At 42.9% G+C, this 26,905-nt stretch overlaps 1 protein-coding gene across 2 annotated transcripts in view; it reads left to right on the plus strand.

The window, feature by feature from the left end:
* Positions 1-21,923, plus strand: part of ZNF706 (zinc finger protein 706) — a 49,295-nt gene extending 27,372 nt beyond the window's left edge. The window contains exons 1-4 of one of the 2 annotated variants that reach the window (XM_086889795.1): positions 14,811-14,979; positions 17,916-18,052; positions 19,234-19,341; positions 19,953-21,923. In XM_086889795.1, coding sequence (XP_086745921.1) covers positions 17,918-18,052; positions 19,234-19,329 — 231 coding nt within the window. In that variant the 5' untranslated portion in view covers positions 14,811-14,979; positions 17,916-17,917 and the 3' untranslated portion in view covers positions 19,330-19,341; positions 19,953-21,923. Of the gene's footprint in view, positions 1-14,810; positions 14,980-17,915; positions 18,053-19,233; positions 19,342-19,952 lie in introns of those variants that run through there. The other variant, XM_086889870.1, reaches the window with a different exon arrangement.
* Positions 21,924-26,905: the final 4,982 nt, after the last annotated feature.

Consider the following 26,905-nt stretch of genomic DNA (forward strand, 5'->3'; position numbering starts at 1 on the left):
AACATCAGGTCAGAAGCTTCTGCCAGGCAGGATGCAAAGTAGCACAGGCCAAACCTCCAGACTGCGTCAGCCCAGCACGTTACACTGAGCTGCACTAATTAGTAGCCTAAAGAGAAACGGCATCAGCATGGATGAGTTCTCTCTGAATCAAGTCTCCCTGCAGAGACCTGCTTGTGCATCAGCCCTTTCTGCAGGCATTGCACCAGTTTCCAGCTCCGGCTCCAGGTCATTGTGTTGGTCTCCCATGCTGAGGTCAGGTGCTCTTGGCAGGCGCCTTCATGGGGGTCAAGAAGGGCTTGTGGGGTCACTCAGGCTCTTAGAACAGAGAAGTGCTGAGCAGGAAGCTGAATACTCTTTTGGAAACTCTTCTGTTCTAGGCCCCATGACTTCCTGAGGAGGCAGGGTAAATGGGTCAGTGGGAAGTGTGAGCAGTGACTCCTCAAGTGTCAGCATGGAACATTTTGACTGGGACATGTTTCTGAAGTCAGGAGTATGTGTATTCTCTGAGCTTTATATAGCTGTTTCTGTAAAGAGAGGAACAGTCATATGTTGAATATCATAAAAAATTTTAACAATCTCTTCTCCAGCAAGAAAGTTATCCTGAACAATTATGTTTTCAGTATGGCCCATGAATACATGAATATAAATTATTATATTATAATCAAAATACTGGGGTTCACTCAACTAGTCTGATTCATGGCTCTTTGCAAAACAGTCTGAAGATAAGGGAGCAGTTACGACTCATCAAACAGAGATAAATTTAACTATGGGCAAGTGAAAACATTTTTAAATGTAGCTGCATGCCTCTTAAAGACTTGCTACATTTAAGAGGTCAGTGTCCTCCCAAGGCCACTGCTACAATTGCAGTTATTCATAAGGAAAAAATGCTCAGCCTCTGTATTTCAATTTAAGATAGACTGGTGAAATAAAATCCACAGAATGTGTCCAACTTGATTTTTCAAAGCTTGATTTTTACCATTTACTTTGATATAATATAGTTTTTCTATTGGTATTTTAGCCCAAATTGATTTAAAATTTCTTGGTTACTTAAAGAACAAGTAAAGAGAACAGCAACCAGCCTTCTCCCAGCCTTCTTCCCTTCCTGTGGGAAGAGCTCTTTGGCTCTCCATATCAACCTGTTGTCCCCCCAGTGCAGTTCTATACAGTGCTGCATGGTTGTGTTCAGTCTTACAAGAGAAACATCAGTTTATGACACTCCACAGACTCCATCTGAAAACTGCTCCACTCTTGGAATAAAACTCATTTAATGCTTGCCTTAAACTATCTTCTGTTGTATTATACTATCAGCAACATTTATCTGTGCCATTTTGAATATCCCAGAACAAGACACTATTGCTCTTTTTCAGGCCTCATGTTTTAAAAGAATTGCTCAAATTTTAAAACAAACAAACAATAACAAAACAACAACAACAAAAAAATCATCCAATAGTAATAGAGGTGAGTCTCTCATCCTCTGTTGCAATAACAAAGTTAAACAATTCAAGATGTCATCACCACTCTGAGAGGTATTCCTGCTTACGACAGCTCTGACGCAGGGAAGGGAAACTCCTTTCGGAAGTGTCAAGACATGCCCAGCAGTGGCAATGCGTCATGTTTCCTGTTATCATGGGATCTTTCATTAAATATGAAAGGAAAACAAGGTATGTTATGCTGGAAAAGCCATGTTCCTTGTACTGTAGCCACAGCCCGCGAGGTGGCAGAAGGAAGCGGGTGTCACCACAGGCTCAGCCAGCTCAGCCTGCACTTCTCTTGATCACTGTTTAGAATTTTTAAAAGAAAGGCAAAAGAAAAAAACAATTGAAGAACAGAAGCATGCTTAACTCTCATGTACAAACTTTCCTGAAGAGGAGGATAAGCTACTAAGAGGCTTGTTTATATACCTTAAAGACAGAGAGAAGTGCAGAAAACAAAGCACACACTTTTAGCACCTTTTAGCACTATGCATTTCAAAATGGTAAGAGAAATAATAGCAATGGCTAGGAATTATTTTTTGATTCTTAGTGAAGTGATGACTGCCAAGAAGATGCCTTCAGACAGCTCTGTTGCAATATAAATTTGCAACAAAATTATCAAAACAGCTCTCTACTAAGCCCACCTGTCCTGTACATTTATTGACTTGTTTACTGACCAGGTCTATATCCAGTGGTATTTAGTTAAAAAAACAGAACACTGAGAGCTTGTTCAGCTCTTAGGTCTAACACATTTTGAAATCATGAAGGAATGCAATACATGAATTTATTCAGAAATCATCAATTAACTTCTCAAGCTCCAAGAAACCTGAGTTCCAATGAAGGGAATTCCACCACACACCTTACCCACACAAGATTGCAGCTCTTTCCTTCATAGAGAAGACACAGTGGTGTGTGTATACATATATATATATATATATATATATATAGAGAGAGAGAGAGAGAGAGAGAGAGAGAGAGAGAGAGAGAGAGAGAGAGAGAGGGAGAGAGGGAGAGAGGGAGAGAGGGAGAGGGAGAGGGAGAGGGAGAGGGAGAGGGAGAGGGAGAGGGAGAGGGAGAAGGAGCAAGCACATTACTGAGTAGCATTCCTGATAGCCATGTAATTGGAGGATTTGCTTCCTGGCAAAGTTGTGCCTCAGGCAGGAGGGTCCTATACATGTATTTCTTAACCATCTTTGCGGGATTCCCAGTATGTCCAGCATCTGTTGGAATTATCTGCTGAAGAAAGCTCATGCAAACACCTGGTTTTATCTTATATTGCAAAGGAGATTTAAATCACAGCTGCAAGATACTGCTCTCCTCAGCTTGATAGTTCAGCAATATGACTTGATAGTTCAGCAATATGGCTTTATTAGTAGTTTATTGGGAAAAGACCATAGCAAACAAAACAATAATCTGTTTAATTCCCCCAATTAGCAAGTGTAGGGAGGCCAACATGAGCTTATCACATCTCAGAGAGCAGAGTACCCCATGAAAACTTCCTGTTCAACCCTGTGCATGCCCCAAAGGGAAGGCTATGATGAGAGCTTGTGCTGTTACATCCAACCACAAAGCATAAAGTCTCAGAAAACCAGTTGTGCTCAGCCTGTCCCTCACTCCTGCAGGCATTGCTGCTGGCCTGAGATCATGTGCTGTATTTTCTAGATAAAAGTGAGTGAGGTCACCTTAGACTGTCTTTATAGCAGATCTCAATTAGATTGCCCATGGACTATGTCCTTTCCTTGCCACATCTTCTCCGATAAAGTAGGCTTGCTGGCCATTATCTGAGGAGTTTTGTTGCCTGGCTGAGCTGCCTGTGCTCTGGACTCCCTGGAAGCAGGTGCCACAGCACTCAGTGCTCACTGGCTCACCCTGTAATGCCAACCCTGCCTGCACAACCTGAAGAAAGCACTTTAGGAAGGGGTCCCCTTTACTATGACAGTATTCCTGCTCCATGTTCCCTTCATTAACTTGATTCTCCATAAAGCTCTCTCACCAGCAGGCTGACACCCCCTCCTCAGAAACCTGCAGTGTTTCTTGCAGATCCAGCACAAGTCTAAAGCACCCAGCACTGGGAAATGTTCCTGCTCTGGTGCTCTTTGTGTATCAACTTAGGTTCTTCTGCCTTAGGAAACTCTTAGTCCTCTTTAGTGGAGCCAGCTTTGTGCTTTTCTGTCACTACAAAGTTCAGTACATTTATAGTGCCACTGTGTAATTAATATTGGCATCACTTTCTGACAATCTTCATTTGTTTCTCTTATGCTGCAGTTTTGGGCTAATGCAGATATCACCAGCAAAAGAATGACTGTAAAGTCATTTGCCCCTGAGAGTTTCTTTGGAAGTAGAACCAGTGCTCTTATAGTTATAATAAAACTCTTACCTTAAAAGTTAAAAAGCAGTTGAACAGCACAGTTATTCAAAATCTGTTTTCCCATTGATTTTCAGCTGGGTTCTCTGGGTTCAGCAAGACACAAACTCCCCCCCAAAAATTTGCATTGGTGGCATGCAATATCTCTTTCATGTATATTTTGTGGTGTCTGAGAGCAAAACTCACAGCACAGCTCTCAGGACCTGGGGAGGACGCTCTGTGCATGGATGGCTGCTTCTGATGATTAACTGCTCCCTCAGATTCTGACTGAAATCAGACAGTGGGTCCAAAATTCCTAGCAGGACAGACTGAATGGTTGTATAAGCCTCCTCTCCATGGGAAAATGCTCCAGAAGAATACATGGTCAGACCAACTGTGCATGTGACTAACTGCTCTGAGTAAGCCAATTTACCTCAACCCGTCTGGTCCTGTTAACAAAACGTAACTACTAATATAGGAGACATGCCAGCAAAACCTAAGTAGCTCTGATAACACTGTGTATGGAACAGGAAGTTTAAGATAAAGTCAATGGAAACAATTTGAAGAAATAAGGTTGAAGCAGAATCCTGACATGGTTGGGACCCCTGTACTCAGCTGAGCTTTTCCATCTTTTCCATTTCTGTGGCAGAAGGACCCCCTGTGCTTGTAAAGGCTCCCCTTTAGAGGAGAGACTGGTGGGGACTGATTGCAGGGTGCTACACTCCTCCTGAAGATAAATCCCTTAAAAATGCTGTCATCATCTTAATTGCTGATTATGTCTGTTGGCAACAGAAAAGAAATGAGAGCTACTTCTGAGTTAGTGAGTTTGTATAGACTGGGTCAATGTACTGCAGAATCAATGGATGTTGTGCTGCAAATAAATTGGACTCTATAGCTTGAATAGATGCCAAGGAGCAAGTCTGATCTCCAAAACTGCAGCTAGCAGACCATGAAGAGAAATTGGCAGAAAAACACAGTGATCAGCCATTGAAAGCTGCAACACTTCCTGCAGATGAGGAGCTCAGGGCTGGGTACCACATTCTCATACAATGTGCAAGCTGCAAATGAACAACTCCACCTCTTTGACATTCACTTGTGGGCCTTCTGGAAAGAATTAAACACAGGCAACAGCACTCAAACCAAAAGTAGAGGTGGGCTGGATTTCTGCCAGTATTTATCATACATAAGACTTCATTTAACAGAGAGCAGAACCAGAGAGGAGGTTAGGTACATCTGTTGACTGAGCCTTTGCCATGCTCTTGATGCTAATGGACCTGTGCACATCAGTGCCCATGAGCAGTGCAGCCCACAGTATGATGCAGGATTATCTTTTAGAATGCCTTGCAAGCAAACCAAAGTTCAGAAATTCTTAGTCTTATCTTCCTTATATGTTAGGGAATAATGTTATTCCTACCTGACATTATCTGTCATGATAATTCTGTCCTTATCCAGACTAGGGCTGGTTAAGGCTCTGCTGTGACATGAGCCATTGAATTGCTGTGAGCCTCCTTCAAAGTCAGGGCAGCAGTGGAGATGTGCCTGGAGAGCAGCTACCCCAAAGGGGTTGGGGTTTAGCTTCTCTAGGTTCTGCTGTGTCTGTAGTAGACACTTAGATAGCAGGCTAATCTATGATGTTTGCTAACATCAGACTTATCTGGACTCAGCCCCTTCTTTGAAGAATGGGTATTGGATACTTTTTGAGGATTACTGGTATTGTGCTGGATATCACTGCTGCGGTCCTTCTGTCACAGCCCGCGGAACAGCTGTTTTCCCCTTAGTCTAAGTAACAGGATCTTGAGACCCTTCCTAGAGGCCATGTGACACTTGGTCAGAAGTGCCATCACTAGACTGTGCCAGGGCAAATAACCTTAATGCTATAAACTGCTGTCTCTCCTCTCACAAGCAGCTTAAGAGCTGCAGGCACTTGGGAGCAACCAGGCTTTCTATCATGTGATCAAGTCCATTCATTGTTTCTGCTCCAGTAAATCCCACCTAAAACTCTTCAGGATGAACTGAGGTTAGATGAGAGACAACATGCAAGTATGCCTGCTGCTTTAATATCCCCTTGCCATCATGCTTTGTCCTAACTGTTAAAATCCAAGTATTTTGCACTGAGAAGGTTGTTGGCTGAAGTGGTCACAGGCTTCCACAGCCACAATGCCTTTTTCCAGGGCAGGATGCTGATGTGTCGGGGACTCTGTGTGTTGTGCAACACATCCCAGAGAAACTGCAGCCACATCTAACATCACCACTGAGATTTAAGAATGTAGCTGTCCCATCATGAGACAGCTGAGAGCAGGGGATCCAGCATGTGAGGTCAGCGTATGCCATAGGATCATAAAAAAGCAGAGGTGCGTAGTGAGCCTGCTGTGAGCCTGCCAACTGTGTCCTTCACCGTTTTTTGTCATATAATTCTCCCTAACAGCCCTGAAGAAATTCACAGAGGCTTGATCAGAGTCTTTTCTCTTGCCTAGGCTGTCCTAAGCACAAGGGTGGTTCCTCCCATCTCCTCCTCTTCCCCGTGAAAACATTTCTGCCTCCTTTGAAGGTGGGTGTGGTAAAAAGCCACCTCCAGTGCTGAGACAGCAAAGCCATACGTTCTTTCCCATATCATCACTGTTTGCCTAAGCACCTCGCCCTCTACAGCACCTCTGAGCAATGAGAGCCACAGGCTCTCGGGCTGTGTAGAGCACTAAGGTCATTTCCTGACCCAGGGTGAGGTCTAATTGGTGGAGTTATGAGCTGCAGTGCCTGTGCAGAGCATTAGCAAGGCTCTGTTCTGGCAAGAGCCTGCAGGGTTAGAGTGGTGAGGAAAAAGGGATTCAACCTTCAGAGTGGCTGTGTCCGCCTTAGTTGTTCCATTGGTGTGTTTGACATGCACAGCTGCATCTGGGTACTATTGGAGGCTTCCAAGTCAACAGTGGTGTCAGGGCAGCCACAGGGACTAGTGAACATCAGGCTTTGTAGTGGTGGTTGTGAAAACTTTGCCTAGCATATGGGAAAAGACAGCTAGAGAAAGATCTGGGGAAGACCCTCGGGACTTCAGGGCACCCAGTAAAGCAGTCAGGACCTGGACCTGGACCTGGTCACCTTGAGGGGCAGGTTGTCCACAGCATGGTCTTGAGAAGTCAAAAGAGAAATATAGATGTCCTGTTCATAGGCTGATGGAAGCCATGGGAACAGACTGGGAGCTGACTGTACAAAATCTCAGAAAATAATTGCTAATGGGAAGCCATCCTTGCTGCCAGTCATTTTTGGTAGCGCTAGTCCCACAAGGACATGTTCTTACAAAGTATATTAGTTTAAGCTCTTTGGTTTATCAAACAGAAAAGTGAAAAAAGGATCTGAACCTGATTTTAAGTATCTGTGGAAAAATATTTCTCTCACCAAGGAACTCTACATTAACAGAGAAAAATATAAAAGCAATAAGCCTGGGAGGTTGTTTCCGGGCTAAATTTATTTTACTTAAAGGTGCACATTTTAAAGTAGGGAACAGGTGAAGTGTGCAAAGGCTCATGTTGTGCAGGCAGCCTTTAGTTTGGGCTTTGAACAGATGGAGTTGTTCCCATGAATACTGGGACATAGGGGACAGTACCAGGAAAACTGGTTTGGAGAAGAGTACCCTGGAGATGTGGGAGTAGGAAGGTTCAGGTGCAGGATGTTAAGGGGTTGCAGTCTTGGTTTGGGGACGGAGGGAATCAGCTTGCAGGTATTTAAGCTGTTCCTGCCTATGCTTAGACAGGATCAGGCCTTTGTATTCTAACCTGGTCTTCCTGCCTATGGAAGCATTGTAAAAGTCGTTCTCCCACTGGGACAAACAGGCATGTCTCCAGCACCAGGCATTTCCACTTCACTTCTTTATAATTCTTTAACCATGTTGCAAGAGCACAGTTTTTCAAATGAGCTTTGCAGACTAGTAGTCAGATTAAAATGAGTCTGGGTTGTTGGGTGGTTTTTGGGAGGGGGGTTGTTTGCTTGGTTGGTTGGTTTGGTTGTGTTTTTTGTTTAGTTTTTTTACCAGGTAATTTAAATTAGAGCTTTACATCTTTCTAGCCTAGGGAATACTAATGTGCGAAATCTGTACCTAATAATACCTCACAACCAGCTCTTGGGACTCTTCTTGAGGAGCCATTCTGCCTTGACTGATTAGAGATGTGCACTGAGTGTTTTCACAGAAGCATTAATTCATCCTTCTTGGTTTTCTCCCCCAGTTTCCAAGCAAAAGCCAGGCTAAAGGACAGAGTGAAAAAACAGCCCTCTGCCTGTGCTGCTCAGACACCAGCCATATAGCAGGAAAAGGGTTTTCCATTCCTTCATCCCACAGCAGTCTGTCCTAAGAGTACATTTAGGAGCATCTACTGAGACATGACTTTGTATATCCACAGTAACTCAGCTGCAGAAGTTCTGACAATTAGCACAGTCTTGCTGCCCCATAAATAAAGTCTTTTACCTCTACATAGCTGCCATCTTCTGGCATTGCTGGCTCCTTCCAGGAATGTGTTTTCTGTTCTGCTCCACATCCCATAGCACATTCCTCTGGTGCAGCAGTCTGCGATGTTTTGTACAAAGAAATGGGATCCAGTGGTCTGGTGCAAACCAAATAATTCCCCTGATTTCTCTTGCCAGGTCCTGTTTATCCACCACTGTTTGTTAGCTAGACCTTACTGTGTTCCAAGCACTGTCAGCAGCTGGCAGGAAACACTAGCAATCAGAGCAGTCCCCACAGCTCACTGCAGCAAGGCACTTTGGATTCCTGCCTTTAAGTCATGCAGTGATTCCAGAGTGAGTGTAATGGGGCATCTGAAAAGGAGAAAGTTGAAATCCAGCAGATGTTTCTCACTGATCTCTTCCTTAAGCAGCAGACTGCTGGGACTGAGCCAGCACTGCTAACCTGGGAAAACCAGCAGTGCATGTGTGGCACTTTTGGATGTCCAAGGCTACTTCCCTTCCATGGAGACTATCCTACAGCTGCAGAGCCCTTTCCTGTGTACTCTCTGTGTTTATTCTCTTATGTGTAATTCTAACATGCACCTTTGGCCTTTTGCTTCCTTATCCTGCAAGATTTTACGTGCTGTTTGGAAAACATGAAGAGCTTCCCACCCTGCCCTTAGCAGTTCTAGAATGGCAATGAAATCTGCACGTGGATAACTGAAAAACACATGGAGAGGCTGGCTCTGGATGAGAAGTAATTGCCCCTTCCTCAAGGTACAATAAGAAGCTACCAAAATACTTCCAGTACAAGGCTGGAGTGTTGCAGATGGGCTGAAGAAGGAAGCAGAGATAGTGAACACTTTGAGCCACCTCAACACAGAGGCATCTCTGGGATGTGCAGCCATTCAGAAGCACAGGCTGAGGGATGCATTTCTCTTCTTGAGGCTAGAGGTCAGTTGTCAACAATGTTTGGAGGGGTTTTAGTCACAATTGCAGCAGGTTTTAACGTGCATATGACACAGTGTGTGGATTTTCTTTATGCCTCATACATGCACTTCTATTGGTGGAGAGGAGGGAAACCCTGCTATTCTGAATTCATTAAAAATGTACAGATATATTTGTTTTCATGATAAGGCAAGGACTTGAACACGTACGAGATTCAAAAGCATGAATGGAGGACACAGGCAAAAAAAGGGAATGATTAATTGGAGTGCATTTAAAAATAGTAGCTGTACGTAATGCTAAGCAAAGCTAAAATCTATTTTAAACTGTTTATACAGAACGGAAGCGTATGTTCTCAAGGTCTCCAGTTTGTCTATGTGGGTTGGTCAAAAAAGTTGTGACATGCTGAGAAAGGCATTTGTGCTTTGTTGTTTTTAGCAAAACTCACTTCCAACAAAATGAATTTAAAAGAGGAGAGACTGCAAAATACTTAAAGGTCACAAGGCAATCTTGGCCCATGCTCTCCAGGAGGTACATATGCCTTGAAATGTTTGAGGTACTGCATCTCCATGCTTCTGACTGCCTCCATCTGTCATTCTTCATGAGCCTTTTCCTCAAGTCCTCACATTTTTGTCTCTCAGAGGATGTGGGCAGGTCCTTATTGCATCCTCCCTTGTACATATTTTGCACTTCCAGTGGAGAGGAATGCTCACTGAAGCAGCTCTGACCATTCTTGCTGGAAAGGGTCAGGAGTTATGGGAAGAAAAAAAACAACCACCAAACCCAGAAAAAGGACAATTAGCTGTAGTCTCTGTGTCACCAAAATCTACCATTGACTGTGGGACACTTCCTTGGGTTTGTCCTAATTTAAGGTTTGGTGGCAAAAGTATTTCTGCAATCTGCCTTGCTGCACAAGAGCCTAAGCCCATGGTAGAGGCAAGGTAAAGGTGAGAATTGTATCAACTTTTGGAAAAGGTTTACAAATATGTGGCCATCTGGTACACTGCCAGCTCACTGGGGGTGTGAAAGTACGGAGCACTGTCCAGCTAGGAAAGATAATGTCCCTCTTATTTATGTGCTTCTGGAGTCTATTGATGGGACCAGGAGTACTGTGAGGAGCACAGGGAGGCTGGCAATGTGGTGGACATCATCTGATGTTGTCCTTATTCTGGAGGCTGCCATCCATCAGGTGTCCCTGGAACAAAGCAGCTGTTCAGAAAGACAGCAGGCAAACCAGAAAAGGATGCTGCACTGCTGCTAATGGGGCTGCTTCTTTAAAGCTAGTGTGGAATTGGAAGGGTACCACAAGCCTGAGGGTGTCCTGCCAAGAAAGCTGCATTGTTGTGCTGGATTCTTTCCAAAACAGAGCTTAATCTTTGGCTTTCCCTTTCAATTTGTTAGTTCTCCTTTTTTCCTACCTTCATTTTCCATTTTTAAACCTCATGGATCAGCATACTGTACACTACAGAACACCTAGTTCTACAGCAGCATGCAAAAGCAGGCATAACATCACGTGCCTTGAAATATTTATTTCTGCAGTATATATGCATTGTGACTTGGTATCATCTCATGCCAGTACAGTGCTAAGAATCTACTGAATCTGTGAGCCAAATATGTGATTTAAGATCTCACAATTCTTTTCTATTTGCCACAACAGCAATACTGTTCAAGCCCATGAGGTGCCCACACTACAGCTCTGGAGAAGTAGCACAAATCAATCAGGTCAGTGGAGGGACAGGAGTTAATGCTGTGTCAGGGAGGCGTGAACTGGATGTATGAAAGTTGTAGCTGTAGCTGTGAAAAATGCCTTTACAGGGAAAAGATCGGTATGCTAACGTGTGGGGGAGGGAGGAGGTGAAAGTCCACAAAGCAGAGAAAGGGTAAATGAGCAAAACACTACCTTGTGAAGCTCCCAAGTTGGGATAGGCATTGCTGCATGATGTTTTCTATCAACCAGCACTAACTACCAGGATTACAGCATGGCTGGGGTTCTGTCTGCTTCCATGTCATCCTGTCCCTAATATTCAGTGATGCTGACTCGGATCTACCATTGCATCAGCCTTGACTATTCTTTGAAAGGCTGTTGGGTTCAAAGCCAATCTCTGCTATTCTGTGTTTGTGTCAACATTGGTCTGCATCCACAAAAATCGAGTGAGAAGGCTGCTGTCACTTGCAGGCCCAGAGCATTTCCTTCCTTTTCATTCACTTCTTTAGACATGACAAGGGGTCATGGTGGGGTACCAAATAAAACCCCTCAATAGGCAGGCACACGGTATTAGCATGTTCCTCCCTGTGAGCGAGGGCCCAGGGCAGCCCTTGGCCACAAGCCAACATTTAGCCAGTTGAGATGATGTTTGATGTGACACTGGATCAATAGTGAACAGAGGAGCAAATGAACAGGAAAAATACACCACAGTAAGTGCAGCTGGGAATGGCAGTGGGAGGACCTGGCAGATGTACAGGGGCTGATTCAGAAGGGAGATGCAGCCCCACCTATGCTGTTGTGAGCAAACTTGCCCTGCAGCTCACGACAATTGCTTTTAAAATGGGTTTAATAACACATGTCAAGATGCCACCTGGTTCCCAGCAGGGAACTGTGGTGGGGACATACCAGGGTGAGACAGCTTAAACTGGCCTGCAACAAAATCCAAGTGTCAACAAGCTGCTGCTGAGCAGAACAGGTATTCTGACCTAATGGCAGAAATTGCCCCACTCTGTGGGCACAGAAAATGATGGCGGGCTGGAATCCAAGGGGATGAGAAATAAGCATCAGAATAAAAAACAATCATAACTGTTTAAAAAAACCCCCAACAAACTAAGAAACAATTCTGCCTTACAGCACTGCTCCTTCCAGTTTCCTTTGCTGCTTCCCTCCTCAGAAGACCATAATTTTGGGGTTTATTTGATCACGCTGTTCACCACATTCAAGCTTGGGCTTAAATCAAAGTCTTGTTTCACATCAGTTGCCTCAACGTGAGAAGATAACATTTTTATTTTTTTTTTAATTCGGACTATTTTTAGGGGCTACATAAGAGCTAAAATGCCTTATCCTTAAGGAGCTGTGTTTTCTATGCATATGATGCTTCTACAGATTTCAGTGAATAGTAATTTTGTTAGGCTTGGCTTGGGGTAATAAATGCCTTGCATTTCATCTACCCTTAATTACGGAGAGATGTTCTTGTTTTTCACTCTGTTTTAATGCAGAGTACTTGGTATTATCTGTGGGGTTTGGGAGACATTTTTAAACTAGAAAACAACAATTAAACAAGAAGCACACAGAAGAGTGCTGAAGTGTATTTCTAGTAATTTTAAGATTAACACTTCAGTGTAAAGTTTGCATTTATTTTACATTTTAACTTTTATTTATACTTTCATTCATGCACTCTGTCTTGTTTCACCTCATGTGGGAGCAACACAAAGGAGAGGAAGTCCACAAGACAGATGAACTGCAATTACCACAGGTTCATTTTGTCAGAGCTGTGCAAAGCATCCAGGCCCGCCTTGCCTCTCTAACAGCTCACCACATCCACCCCGTATCTCTTTGCTAACTTGCACATGCACATGGAAATATCCCCTTTGGCGTGATAAATAAGTTTCATGCAATGAATCAATTTTGAAAAATTATCTACAGTGATTGGGAAGTTTTCCTTATTATCTTAGTAGTAGAAATCTCAGCTGTGGGCACTTAAAGTCTTCTTTCACTGTGGTGTTTTTTTCTATCAGTCTCTTTGGAATGATATACAGAATCTACAGCACAGTGAGATAGAAGATAGAGCAGAGAAGCAGTCACAGTCCCCTGTCCTGCAACACCTATTCCTTGTTCTCCTAAAAGCAGAAAAAGCTTCTAAGACCAGCCAGAGCTCAGCATGTGCTTGGGAGATCCGCTTTATTTGAAATCCTTGTCCAGCCAGATGTATAGCAATGCTATAGTATGGGAACACAACTCTTGAAAAGCCCCTCCAGTTCTGCCAGCAGTCCTTAAAAATAGCATCAGCCAGGACAGAAACTGCTTTTTCACTTGTCAATCTCCTCCCTGATGAAAGCAAAACTTCATTCTGAAAGCCACCTGCTTGTGAGCATAGAACACAAAATGCCTCCCTCTCCACATCACTCCACAAGCACATATGCACTTAGAATGTTTTTTTTAATAGTTGCTTCTTTCCATAAAGTTCAGTGACAAGACCATTTTAATGCAGTGTGGATTGCACCGTCCTGGTATAAGCGTTCTCAGTGTTATCAGTTTAATGTGGAAGACATAGTTGCAATATGGAATGTTACAATTCTCTTGGTTCTTGGTTTTTTTTTAAGAAGAATTTTAGGAAATTAATTCTCTATCACAGGCTTATGTTTGACTATCTTAGATGTTGTGACATCTGGACCAACTCGCAGTGATTTAAGTGTCAGTCAGAAATCTACTATACAGCTCCTTTGTAACAGCTGTCATGCTCTAGGCAAGACTCATGATAATGGCCTAAACCCTTCACTGTACTTCTTTATGGATTTTTTTTGTTGTTGCTGCATTTTCCCCTCTTGGATCAGAAAATTACAATCATTCTGCCTAAGCTCTGCAAAACATCAAGCTAATACCTTATAGTTCCTCTGGTAGGCATGTTATGTTTGCTCTTGTGCCCCAGACACAGAACTGCTCAAGATGCCAGGTTTCGAAGCTACAACAATTACTCAATGAGTGGCAGAATGTCATCTCTAAGCAGAGATGCTGCCTGTATTTCACCTTTTCCTAACAGGTGCTTAATCTCAGCAGGCACAAACATTCAGCCTTCCTTTGGCTAAATCCTACGAAGAGGTCCATAGAAAATAAAGAGCTCCTCCTTTATGCTTCCTTACAGCGCCTGCCTACATCTGTATTCATGCAAGTCAGTAATTTTCAAATCACACGTGCAGCGGACACTGCCTGTAAACTTCCTCTGCGATCCTTGCGAAACGCGTCCAAACCATATCTAGTGCACTTTATTCTTGAATAAAATTCTGCTTCTCATCGCAGGCTGTTTCCTTCTACTTTCCTTAACCCTTCAAGCCGACACACGGGCCGTCAGTGTGAACTGCAGCCAGAAGAGAATCCCCTTCTCTCCGCCATCCCCGCCTGGCCTCCTCTGCAGCGCCTTCCCGAGAGCCCCTCCCGAGCCATTTATCCGGCTCCCACTGAGCAGCAGCAGCAGCAGCGCTATTTTTAGGCCGCGCCCGTACGCTAAGCACCGAGGAATGTGGCTGGGAGCGGGCCCGCCGGGCAGCGCTGCCGCATCCCGCGGGCTCTGCGGCACCGCGAGCCGGGGCTCCGCCAGGGCCGCGCTCCGGGAACCGGGCGGGGCAAGGCTGGCTGTCCCGGCTCATCCCGCTGCGCCCCAGCACCGGACCCCGCCCAGCGCGGGACTCCGGCGCGCCCCTGCCCGCAGCCAGCGTAGCGGAGTCCCGAGGGTCCTACCGCCGGGCTTGGCGGCCCGAGCCCCCCAGTCCGGCTGCTCGCGGTGGAAGCCCGGAGGGCGCGACCGCCGCCGGGACGCGAACCCGCGGCCCCGCAAGCGCCGCGACCTCCCTGCTGCGGCCCCGGCGGGTCCCGCTGCCCCCCCGCCGGCGTTATGTAACGGCCGCGCGCCGCCATTGGCCAGCGCCGCCCGGGGCGCGCGGGCGCGGGGGCGGGTCCGGCGCGCGCGCAGTGCTGGTCCCGTCCCTCCTCCTCCTCCTCCTCGTTCTCCTCCCGAGCGGCGGCGGCGGCGGGGCCGCGCGGAGCCTTCACAGCGCTCGGCAGGGCCGCCCAGCCCGGATCCCGCACGGGTGAGCAGCGCCGGGGAAGCGGAGCGGGGCGGGGTGGAGGAAAGGAAGCAGTCCTGGCCCGGCAGAAGGGGGGCGGCCCGACCCGGCCCGGCCCGGCAGCGGGGCGCGCTCAGCTCTCGGGCCGCCGCTCCCGAACTGCGGCCTCCGTCCCTCTGTCTTTCCGTGGTCACTTCCCTCCCTCGGGGCACGTGGTGGGGCTGCGGCCGTCCCTGTCCCCCCGGGCCTGCCCGACGGCCGCGGTCGCCCCCGGTCCCTGCGCGCCGCAGGCCGGGCCCGGGCCCGGGCGTCCCTCGCGGAGCAGCCGCCCGAGCCCTTCGCTCCCGGCCGGGGAAGCCGCGGTGCCTCGAGCTGCCGTGTGCCTCTGGAAGTGACAGCGGAAGCAGCTGCCGGTGTCCGGTTTTAGGACACGAAACTCCGCTCGGGTTCTGATTACTTACATGGAAATGACCCCGTGTGAAGCATGGCTGTGCTGCGGATATCAGCCTCGCTTCCCGACAGTGCCCGTGCTGCTGCTGCTGTTATGATTTGGCAGCAAAAAATCCTGTTATGGTTTGGCAGCAGGTTTTCTCAGTGTGTTCTGTTTCCTACGTGCTCGCGCGTTCTTTATTTGGAGACAGTCTGCTCTGCTGGACTCTGAGAATGTCCCTGATAGGGAAAACAACACTTACCTGCGTTGTGCAATTGAAATTACTGATTTGGCCTTGTAGATTAACTCATCCTTCTTTTCAACGAGCTTTGAGATTACTTTTTCCGTCATTTTCTTAACATAATAGTCTAAACAGTACTTTTCTCTGTTTCAGAAACACTCTGTTTCAGCTGTATTAATGTAACTTGCAGTATTTAAACTCTTGGATTTTTGATCTTGGGCATTGTGTGCTGGTTGATATTTTTGAAAAAATGTTTATGGCCATGTTTTTTTGTCTGTGCCTTAACTTAAAACCAGCAGTTGCCAAGTCCATAAAAGCTCAGTGTGGTTTGCTGTTGTGATGTAGTACTTATCAAGGCACTAAAATACAAAGTAATATGCAAACACTTTGTGAAAAGAATTATTTTTTGTTACATCTTAGTATTTTCTGTCAGGCACTCTCTAACTTCTGGACAATTGCTGTAATGCTGATAAAATAGAAGTGAAATGAAACCTACTGTTTCTTCTTGCGTATGCAAAGCTATTGGCAATATATCTTCTTTGTTTTAATAATTTTAAATGGGAATGCAGTGTTCTGATTGAGCCATGCTGTATGTAAGCAGCATGAGGCCCTGGCTGGGGCGTTCTGGAGTAGTTGTAGCATCCAGCAAAACATAGACTGGCACTTTTAGTCTTACTATCATTGAGAGATTTTATCTTAGGGAAACTGCTGGACGCCAAATGTATTTCTATCTACTTGTTAATGGAATTAATGTTGTGTTCAATTTTATTAGTGTATGGACCTCTGAATTCTCTTTTAGAGAAACTGGTGGGGGAAGAGGAGGGGACACTGAAGATGTAGTGTAAAACTTCTGTAGAGGGTTACATGGTGGTGTTTGATGCCACGAAAGAACCGGGCTGTGGCCTGAGAGGTGTCTCTCCATTCACAAGAGCTGTGCTGCGTCTCAGGGCCATCATTTTGCTCAGACGTTAGGCACATGTCCAAAAATTCCTACAATACCAGTGAATTTTCACGTGTTGTTGATGTGTCATAGAAAGTTAATTTTCATAATTGTTTTTAAGGGCTTTTAATATATATTTACTAGAGGTCGGTCACTGTTTGGATGGGCTTTCCTCTCACCTTGGGAGGCCTCGTGTCCTGATGGGAGGGATTGTGTGGCAGGCCTGGTGTAGCCATGCAGTGTGTCTGTCCCACAAGTACTAAACCTGGGGCAAGTGCCCAGGTTACCCAGAGGAGCAGTGATCAAGCAGCTGCTCTCCTGGGAACACGAGACAATGGGCTTTGCTGGCTGTCCTGTGCTTGGGCAGTGTTATGCTTCTGAGAGAGCTACACAACTGAACCGTGTATGGGCCGTGAGGGACTGGGAGAGAGGCAAGAGCAGAAATTTGGCTGCTGGGTTATATAACCACGTGCTGAATCCTGTTCTGTTGATGTGCCCAAATCCTGTCTGCTGCCTGCTCTGAGGGTGGGGTGCAGGCTGAATTGGGTGTCCTGGTGGGTTGTGTGCAGGTGGAGTGCGCTGCTGTGCAATGCGATGTCTTGATGCTCCCTGAATTGTTACACTTTTGTCTCATCTTCTGGTGGACCTTGTAATGGCATATGGCAATAGAATTTACTTCCTTTGTGCTCCTGGGTTAGGTGGAGTAATGGCTTCTGATGCGAGCAGTCTTTTTTCTTTCCAAGAAATCATATGCACATAAATGTGGCTGAAAATAAAGATACAATAGCCACCTGAAAAAATCACCTTCAATAAAGAGGAGTGACCCTGTTGTTCTTGGTGTTCCCAACTTCAAAGCAGCTCATAAACACCTACAACAGAAGAAAATAATATGCCTTGTGTAATACTTTGATTTGCCTTTCTTGAAATTTGTTTCAAGTTCCAGAGATAAAAGTTGAGTCTTAAGCTTTAATTTAAGAAAACACAAACAACCAAACCGCTGAATTTTTTAGTACCTTTTAAAAAAGAGAATAAGTTTCTATTAACTGTAAAGGAAACTTTTAATTATTCTGACTATTGATAACATTTTTCAAAAGTAGAGCTGAGTCTTAGTAGAGGAAGACACTTAGAATGGCCTAGTAATTCTGGTGTTTATTTTAAGAATGATACTGAACCCAGAGGCTTTACATAGCAAAGAGCTTGAACAGATGTCTGCTGTGTTTGAGTTATGGGAGTTGTAGACCTTGTGGACAGAGCGCATGACTGCATTGTGCTTATGGTTATGGCTCCTCAGTCAGATAGCAGCAGTAGTTTCTCTTGTTGTAGACTAAATGTCTTCTTTTTGTTTGTAGATATGGCTCGTGGACAGCAGAAGATTCAATCGCAACAGAAAAATGCCAAAAAGCAAGCTGAGCAAAAAAAGAAACAAGGACATGATCAGAAGGCTGCAGCCAAGGCTGCCTTGATATATACCTGCACTGTCTGTAGGGTAAGAGGAACTGAAGTCACACTAGTCTTATAGGGAGAGGTCTGCCTTCCTGCCCAGAACAGGATTTTTAGAAAATTTTATAGTGGAAACTAAAATACTTAAGTGGTTGTCTAGCTTGTTGCTTTAAGAACCATTTGCATCTGTTATGTGACTTGCTTACAGATTACTCAGGTGTACTGGTAATTGAGATAGAGAATCTGAGAGGTCATGTTCAGGTCTGATTTGGGTAGTTATTTTGCCTTTTGTATTACAGTGGTCTGCATGTGCTGTTAGTAAGAAACAGAACATGTAAGAAGTGTGCGGTCAATTCTTGTTTAGTCTCCAGGTGGAAACATATTTTCTTTGTGATGGAATTGGCCTGTCTTGGAATCAGTGGTTATGGATGTTGCTGTAGAAAGGAGGAGTGGTGGTGAAAAAGCTTTAATGTAAGCTTGATACACAGTAGCTTTTGCTAGAAAACTTATCGACAAGAAAAGAGAAATTTAAGTACTAGTCAGCTTGTACTTTTCCTTCTATCTGGTGTTCCTAAATGCTTCTTTTGGAGCTGAAGGATAAACTTGCCATTTTCACTTCAGTGGTCAGTCTCAGAATTGATCTGCCACTTCAAATGTCTTAAATAAGATTCCAAACTGAGGGTTGATTACTTAAGTACTTGTAACCAGCTCCTCTTGTTGTGAAATCAGGCTGTAGTATCAATCACTTAGGGCATTTGATGCCTGCAACTGTGTTGTAGCAAAGGTCTGAGATAGCCTGTGCCAAGTAGAGACTTGGTTCATGCTGTTCTTGGGCTATTGGTGAACTAAAAAAATAGCTTTCATAAAGATTTTATTTTGAAAAGGACAAGTGTTTATATTTAAGGTGTTGAAAAAGAAAATGGGGAGCAGGAGGTAGGTTTTCCACCAAACCAGCCTGTGAAATGTAAGATGTGCAAGGAGATACCTAGCCAGAATAACACCATTGATGGACATGCCAAAGCAAGTGTGAGAGTAGTGCTTAAATGCACCTCTGAAAGTAGGCAGTTAAATACTCCATCTTACCCTGCAGCTAAATTAGCGGTGCTTCTGTCACTAGAGAAGTAATCATCAAGGAGGTAGTTGTCTTCCAGGCAAAGAAAAGAAAGGTTTTGTAGTATTATTTAAGTTTTGTACTGTGCATAAAGTTTAATGTCTCTCTTTAATCAGACTCAAATGCCGGATCCCAAGACCTTCAAACAGCACTTTGAAAGCAAGCATCCTAAGACTCCACTTCCTCCAGAACTGGCTGATGTTCAGGCATAAAGTTGTCTACAGGTCATTACCTTAATTTTTAATTGATTGAGAAAGGTGTATTATAAATTGTTTTTTTTTTTTCTACCAACAACTGGGACTTACAACTTGCTTCAGTTCTTTTAATTTGAAAATTACTGTAGGTTAAAGTTGTACCCTTGAACTGTTAAAAGTAGAAGAAAGAAACAAGCTAGTTCTTATATGGATGAAATGGCTGTGGCATTTTGCTGTGCCTGGGGGTTGTTTTAAAAGAGATTAATTTTATTTCAAATGGTCATTCTTAGTGTTGTAGGAATACTTGATTATTTTGAAATGTTAGTTTTGCTTTCAACAAAATACATAAGTACAATCTGTCTGTTACTACAAAACATGTAATGTAAAAGGTCATTTAGTATTTTTCCAACAATTGAGCCTTTTTGTTCCTGAAGCTATGCAAGTGAATGCAGAAAAATCTGAATTTCTGTGTTAACTGTAGAAGAGATTTCCCAGTAGCCAGTTGTTAGGCTGTAACTGAAAGTAGTTATAATAAAAGGCTGAAATAAGGTAAAAAGCAGTAGTACAGTATTTCATTCTTGCAGAGGTAAGCAGCATTGTGTAATGGTTCAGCTTAACCAAGTTGTTCTTGTTTTTTATAGGTGAAGTCATGACACCTATTGACTCTTCTACTGTCAGACCTTACATAACAAACCTGCAGCTGCTTTTCTAAAACTGTTGATCAGCAAAAATGAAGGGGCTACAGAAACATTCATATTTTTATGCTGTTCCCTCTTGGGCTTCATGCAAAGACAATTCTGTGTAAATGTACAGTTGTGCCCTATTTGGAAAACCTAAAAAATCAGTCCATACTTGTTATAAAAAATTTTTTACAATTGTAATTATATTGATGTTCATATTGTGTAAAATAACTCACTTAATAAAGTAGTACTTTGATTTTACAATATCACAGATTAACTCCTTGTAGAAATTCTCTTTCACCTTTCTGCATTATCTGCCTTATAAAATAATAAAAAAGACAAAAGTGGAATTTTCCCCATCCTGCCAAAACATGAGCAGTATCATTCCACTGCAAGTAATGTACATTACAGTGAATTAAAGTGGAGAGGGAAGCTGCTCAGATTTACTGTCCAATCTTGAGCCCAGCCACTAGTGGTCAAGCTGATGGCTCAGGGTGCAACACACCCCTGAGCAGCTGCATGAGAATCAAGAGACTTCCTCCTACGTTTTTGTCCTATGTACTGGAGTCTTAAGTACTGCAAGCCATTCCTAATGGGATTCCTTTACTGTGAGGGATCGTGTTCCTTGAAGTCATGCACTGGAGGAACTCTGGTTATGCTTGTTATCCTTTCTATTTGGGTAGATGGCTGAGGAAGCTTGAGAGGTTGCAGGATTGAAATGCTGGCTTGAAAAATGCTTGCCAAATACTAGGTTAGAGCAGCTCTGCTCTTAGTTGAAAACTGGATTTGAAAATATTTTAAATAATATTTTGAGCAGTCAACCATATCTCTTCTCCCTCAAATGTCTGGTTATTGCTCTCTTGAAGGAATACATCAAATAGCCAGCCATTAATAACCTTCCTTCACAACCAGCTTAAAATAAGCCTGTTGGAAAAGAGCCAAAGTAACTAAAATAATATGGCTGCTTTAAGAAATTTGATGCGATTAAAGTTGCAATGACAAGAAAAAGCTGGATAATAACTCTGGCCAAGACCATTTCACCAGATAAGCATAATTACCCCTAAAGTGTTCTGGGCTGTGTTCTAATCTGAGATGTACAGCATAAAAGTAGTGGAGAAACATCTGAATTGTGCTGGAAGAAGGTCTACTATACAAAATCCCATCTTGGGCTTAAGAGCTTTAGTTTTGACCCTGCAGTAAGAAGCAGTACTAGAATTGCTGTGATGTGCAGTTTACAACAGATGTAAAAATTCTGGCAGTCCAAGTAACCCTTGCTATGCAGCAGGACTATACATGACCTTCAAATGGCTTCCTAAAATCTAGGACCATAGTCTCAAAGACTCATTCACTTAAAAGAATGCACTTGGTATTTTATTATATAAAGTCAAACCTTTGTCTTTGTCCACTCATTTGCTCTTTATTGAACTACTTCTGTGAGACTAGCTTCCTGTCCTCTTTGCTGTGACAGTATCTCTGTAAATACTTACTTTGGCATAAAGTTTCTCTGTATTATAGTCACTCTGGGATAACCTGTATACCACTTAACTTTTATAGATAATGTTATTCTTCTCAGCGTAATCCACTACTGCACTTGTACACCTGACATCAGAATGTAACAATTCATTTATTTTTCTTTAATGTTATCAATACATACATCCTGACAAACTGGCTCCACAAGGCAAGAAATCTGCTTTCAACCTTTGTGCTGTATGGGGGAGAGGTACTTCAATGTTTTAATGCTGTAGTTTGTCTAAAAATACGCTGAGTAGAAATGGAAAAGATGTTTCTTGAGCTGATTGGTATTTGATAATCTGGTTTTACTCTGGAAAATGTTTGGGGATGTATCCCTAAAGCTTGGGCCTGAGGTGAAGTAAATGTTCTATTCCTTCAATTCAGATTGTGTAGCATTAAATAAAAGACTTGTTTCATAAACAATCTCTGTTAATGAGCACTGAAGAGCCGGAAAGCTGCATCTTTAGTGAGATGGTTAACTTCAGTTAGAATTGTATTTTCAAAACTCTTACCATGCTGAAGTTGAAAATATCCTGTGAAATGATGGGCTTTATATGTTGGAAGGCAAGGATGATCCTTAGTTCAGTAAGATTCCCAGCTACAGTAACTGCCATCTTAATAATAGAAGTAAATGAAAGCTGTGACTGAATTGTTATAAAGGCTGTACTAAATGTGGCAATACTCCTCAGTCAGAATACCTGCTGTACTCTTGGTACCTAAAAGATCAGAGGAAGGACTAGTTCTCCCATCATCTCTTCCTGATCTGAAAGACAGCACACCCTAGTACCTGGCTGAAGACACAGTTTTGCATTGTAGTGTGGCTGATTAAAGAGAATTAAAAATATAAAACATAAAATGTCATATTTCCTTCCTGCTTTTAAAATCAAGTATTGCTTGCTGCACCTAAAAAATTAATTTCCTGGCTGTGGACAGCCATGTAACTTGAAGCTGTCTAGCTATGCAAGAAAGAAAAATAGACATGGAAAGCTTCCTGTATTCCCTTGAGAAAGGTTCATTTCTGTGCAGGGTCAGCATTCAGGTGAGGGGCTCTTGCTGTGTCAGTATGGACATCAGCTGTCATGGATACTTGTGGAGCAACTTTTAGGAGGGGTTTTGGATTTTCACAAGTCTTCATCTTCTGGGAATCTCTTTGAGTAGCATATGAAATTGCATTTTAAATGAGGCTTAAAATAATCTGAAAATGTCTCACCTTAGAACAGAGTAAAAAGTTACCAGGTGTGGTTATGATGAGGCCATCATCATGGGGACTACTGAGTAATCAAGAACAGTTTTGCAATTTTTGTTACTCAGGCTTATTTCTGTTCCTCTGCTTTACCTATGTAAGGGCTTCTAGTTTCTTGCTGTCAAAAAGCTGTGTGAAAAATCCAAGCTAGAAACTGAAGACAGTTGCTGTGTGGCCTTAGGGAGATAGTCTATGCAGTGCTCTTGAAACATCTCTGGAGCCCATCCCTTTTGGTTATTTGCTGAAAGCAATAAAGCTCAAGTAAGTAAAGCTAATGACCATGAGCTATTTGCAAATCACACAGTAATGAAGGAATTTGTGTAATTTCTGTAAACTATACTGATTTATTTTCCCATCTTGATAAGAATATCTAATAGGTGGAATGTCTTTTATTATTATCAGGTACTGATAGGCTTTCCCATTTTCACCGAAACAAGTTGATAATTACTGGGCTTTACTAGAAGCATGATCTTCCAGAGTCTGACAAGTAAATTTCATTAGTGCTATAGGATCCACGAGCAAAGTAAAGGTCAGTTCGTGTTTCTGTCTACCCAGCCACCCTCTGCTGTGTGTAACTGGGGGGAACCTTTGTTTTGCCTGTTTAGAACCTTACTGGTTTTGGAGTGCACTTTGAATTCAGCTCCAAATCTCACTTTGCACTGGTATTCAGTGTGTGATTTTACATATTCTGTAGCATCAGCTGCGATTTTGCTCTAGTCCAGACACTGGGAGGGTGTCAAGTGCTGTCTGGAATTTTTCTGTAAGTTTTTTTAAATTATTTTGAAATCTTTTAATACATTGTCTATTGTGTTACAGGTTTTTGTATAGATAAGACACAACAAAGGCTCACTGAGGGATTTCTCTTGGGAGCTGTCAAAGAAGAGTAGATTAGGTTGTATGTATGTTTTATAATTCTCTTACATAGCATTTCACACTGGGGTTCCTGGGAGAGTAGGAATCTATAGCTGTCCCAACATAGTTATCTAGCTTCAAGCCATGTCTCAGCTTTTTCAGGTAATATGGCACAGCTTTCCTCTGAGAAATACTGTCCATTAAATATATAAAGCCAAGGTCCATGCAGCACTTTGATGGCATGGCAAATACATTTTTGTGTTCCTTTTCTGTAGCTGTGACAAAGTCAGTGTGCAAAGCAAAGCCTAACTGAAAGCTGGAGCTCTTTCAGAGGACTATGCATTAAGGGAAATTTCAGGAATCTGTCTAGTCCATCTCCCTACACTGAGGCTGGATAAAATCTGGCAACACAAACTACCAAATGTTCCTCTAATTCTTAAAAGCTTCCAGTGAAAGGGGTCCCATGATCCCAGATCTAGTAAGCAGAATGTGTCACTGCTGAACTGTATAAGTGGACAGTTAACACAGCAAGAGTTTATCCCTGCCAATTAAGTCAATTGCTTACTGTTCTTATTGGCAGTAGATGTGATGAATAGTGCCTTTATTTGAACATTGCTACTGTGTTCTTCTAGTCTTCAGAGTTAACCCAGTTAATTGAATCACTCTTCTTAGGTCACATTTTCTAAATCTGCCAATGGTTGGTGCTCTGGATGCTCTGCAGTTTATGCTCTTAAATCATATGGTCCAATATATGACCCAGAGTGCTGGCTGAGGCTTGCGCAGAGAAGCTGGAACAGCTAAGGTCTGGCACTTGCATACACTGGAATTATATTAGGCTTTCTGAAACAACATCTCAGATTCATTTGGTACCAACAATAATTTCCACTTTGTGCCTCTATTTAGTGTCCACATGCCTGCCTCTCAGGGATCTCAGACCAAGCTATTTACAGTTCATCCAAGTGTGGTATCATGGGGGATATTGCAGATGTCCTCTTTTACTCTAGTCTGTATTGTTCATGAACACACTGATGGGATATATTGCAGGCAAAGCCTTGCAGGACCTCGCTTGACTATCTTGCTAGACTCCAGGAAGCCTTTGGTAATTGGTTCTTGAGAGCACTTTGTACTGCTGTGATTCTCTTTGTGGTCAGTATGGATTGGAGCCCCATACCTCTTAGGACTTTGCAGGCTGACAATGTCAAAGGCATTTACAACAACAAGGAGATTTTGGATCTTGTGTGCCTGTGGCCACCAGGCCAGTTTTCTCAAAGAAATGAAGGGTAGTGAGGTATGCCATAGCTTGTTCCTCACAAATCCATATTGTCTGGCTGTTGCTTGGTTACGTTTTCATATGCATTTACAAAGGGAATTCCATAAAAATGATCCTAGCCTTTTTCCAGGTTTAGGATGACTGACAAGAGACCCTTTATTTTTAAATTCCTTGTGCTTGTCCCACTACTCTCTTGGGCTCTTTCCTGTGCTCTGTGAGTTCTCAGAGAGCAACACTTATGGTCCCTAGTGACGTGGCTGATGGCTGGAGCATCCTAGCAATAAGAGTTACTAGCTGTTGCCAACTTGAATTCCATCAAAATCCTCTGACTACTTTAGCTTACTTTTTCAACTTCTTAACATGGTTTGTTAACTTTTAAGTGAAGTCAAAAATGCTGTTTATTACTTATTTGTAAATCTTATCTTGAATTTTCTTTCCTTCTTCATCAGGTAATGGACCTATAGTTAACTTTACCTTTCCTTAGATATTTGTAGTCTTTGTATCTGCCTTTTTAGAACCTCAGCTGTGTTTTTGAGCTCTGGTAATGAAGGTGTTACTGTGTTGACTTTTGAGTCGTCTAAAACCCAGTCTTTTGTCTGTCTCAGGATCCACACTCTTGTATTTGCAACTACTGTGGTGAACTCTTTTAAATACTTTTTTTTTTTCATGGTTTGCCCACTGTCAAGCTATCAGCAGCTTTATATACTCCATCCTGATCCGTTCAAGGCCCCAAACATGCAAGAGCATTCTCATTAAACTTTGAGCTCTGCTGAGTATTTACTTACCTACAGGCTAGCCATGAGAAGGACCAGGCTGGCCTGATGAATTTGAATGTGCAGTGGTTGTTAACGTTGGATATAAAACTGCAGAGCACTAATTAAACTAAATGCTTGACTGACTTTTCATCAGACATCATTCTTGCCATTTCTTCCTCTAATTTTCAAGACTATCCCTATACTTTAATCATTGCTGCCTATCTTTTCCATATGGATGCTAATGTAATCCAGCCCCTCACAAGAGCACATCATGTCTGTCTCTTTACTCTTCGTTTACCAATAGAAGAGTAATATGCAAGCTGTCTCTGTGTCTTTTTCAGTGCTTTGCAAAATGAAAGTATGCCTGGACATCGTATCCATGTTAATTGTCCCAGCATCCTTGTAGACCATCAGGATAGGCCTTAATTCTTAATTTGTTATTCCTGATACGCCTTCAAATTTCAGTGGCCATTACCTACTGATAGTTCTTTCTTTTGGTACACAATTTCTTTAGCTGTTGATAGTCATTACATATTTTTCTATAAAGTGGTTTCTTTATTTATTTCCTGTGAACATTTGTGGATCCTTTGAAGAGGGAAAACATAAGTATTTCCAAACAGAAGAGTAATAAAAGAATGATATCATCTTTTAAAAAAATTCACAAAAAGTCTAAAGTGTTTGATTGTGTCCTCATGGTATTCAGAATTATTATTATGGACCTTATTCATTTCTGTTACAGTAATGCTTAAGGCAGTTGTATTTTCTGTTGTTGGGAGACACAACTCAGATTTTATATCACAATGGGCTGTGTGCAGTAAGGGAACTGATCAGTATGTCAATGAAACTCCTTTTTCTTTCCACACAAACTGAGGGCAAAATAATTTTTATTTGTGACTGGTTTTCTCTTGCTGCATTTTTATTTAGAAAGTAACTTTAGATTCATTATGATTCTACAACAATTGCTTAACCCTAAGAGATTTTCTAAGGGATGTCTGCTGCTGTTAGCTCTTATCAGACCAGTGCTAGAAGAGAATATTCTTACTGAAGTCTAAGAAATAGTTTTTATTAAAGACCATGTTAAGTAAGGTTAAGAAATAGTAAACAGCTGCTTTTTGCTGCTGCAGTAAATCATTCAAAGAATTTGCTGTTATGCGTCTGAAAACAAGAGCTGTTACGCAGCTGAAAGAATGTGACACTGTTTGCACTGTAACCACCAATAGCAAAGGAGGACAACTTCTCAGCTTCTGGACTGACTTCTAAATGGACAAAGCCTGCCTGTATT

The sequence above is a fragment of the Cyanistes caeruleus genome, chromosome 1, assembly GCF_971803275.1.
Source record: "Cyanistes caeruleus chromosome 1, bCyaCae1.hap1.1, whole genome shotgun sequence".
NCBI classification, from domain to species: Eukaryota; Metazoa; Chordata; class Aves; order Passeriformes; family Paridae; genus Cyanistes; species Cyanistes caeruleus.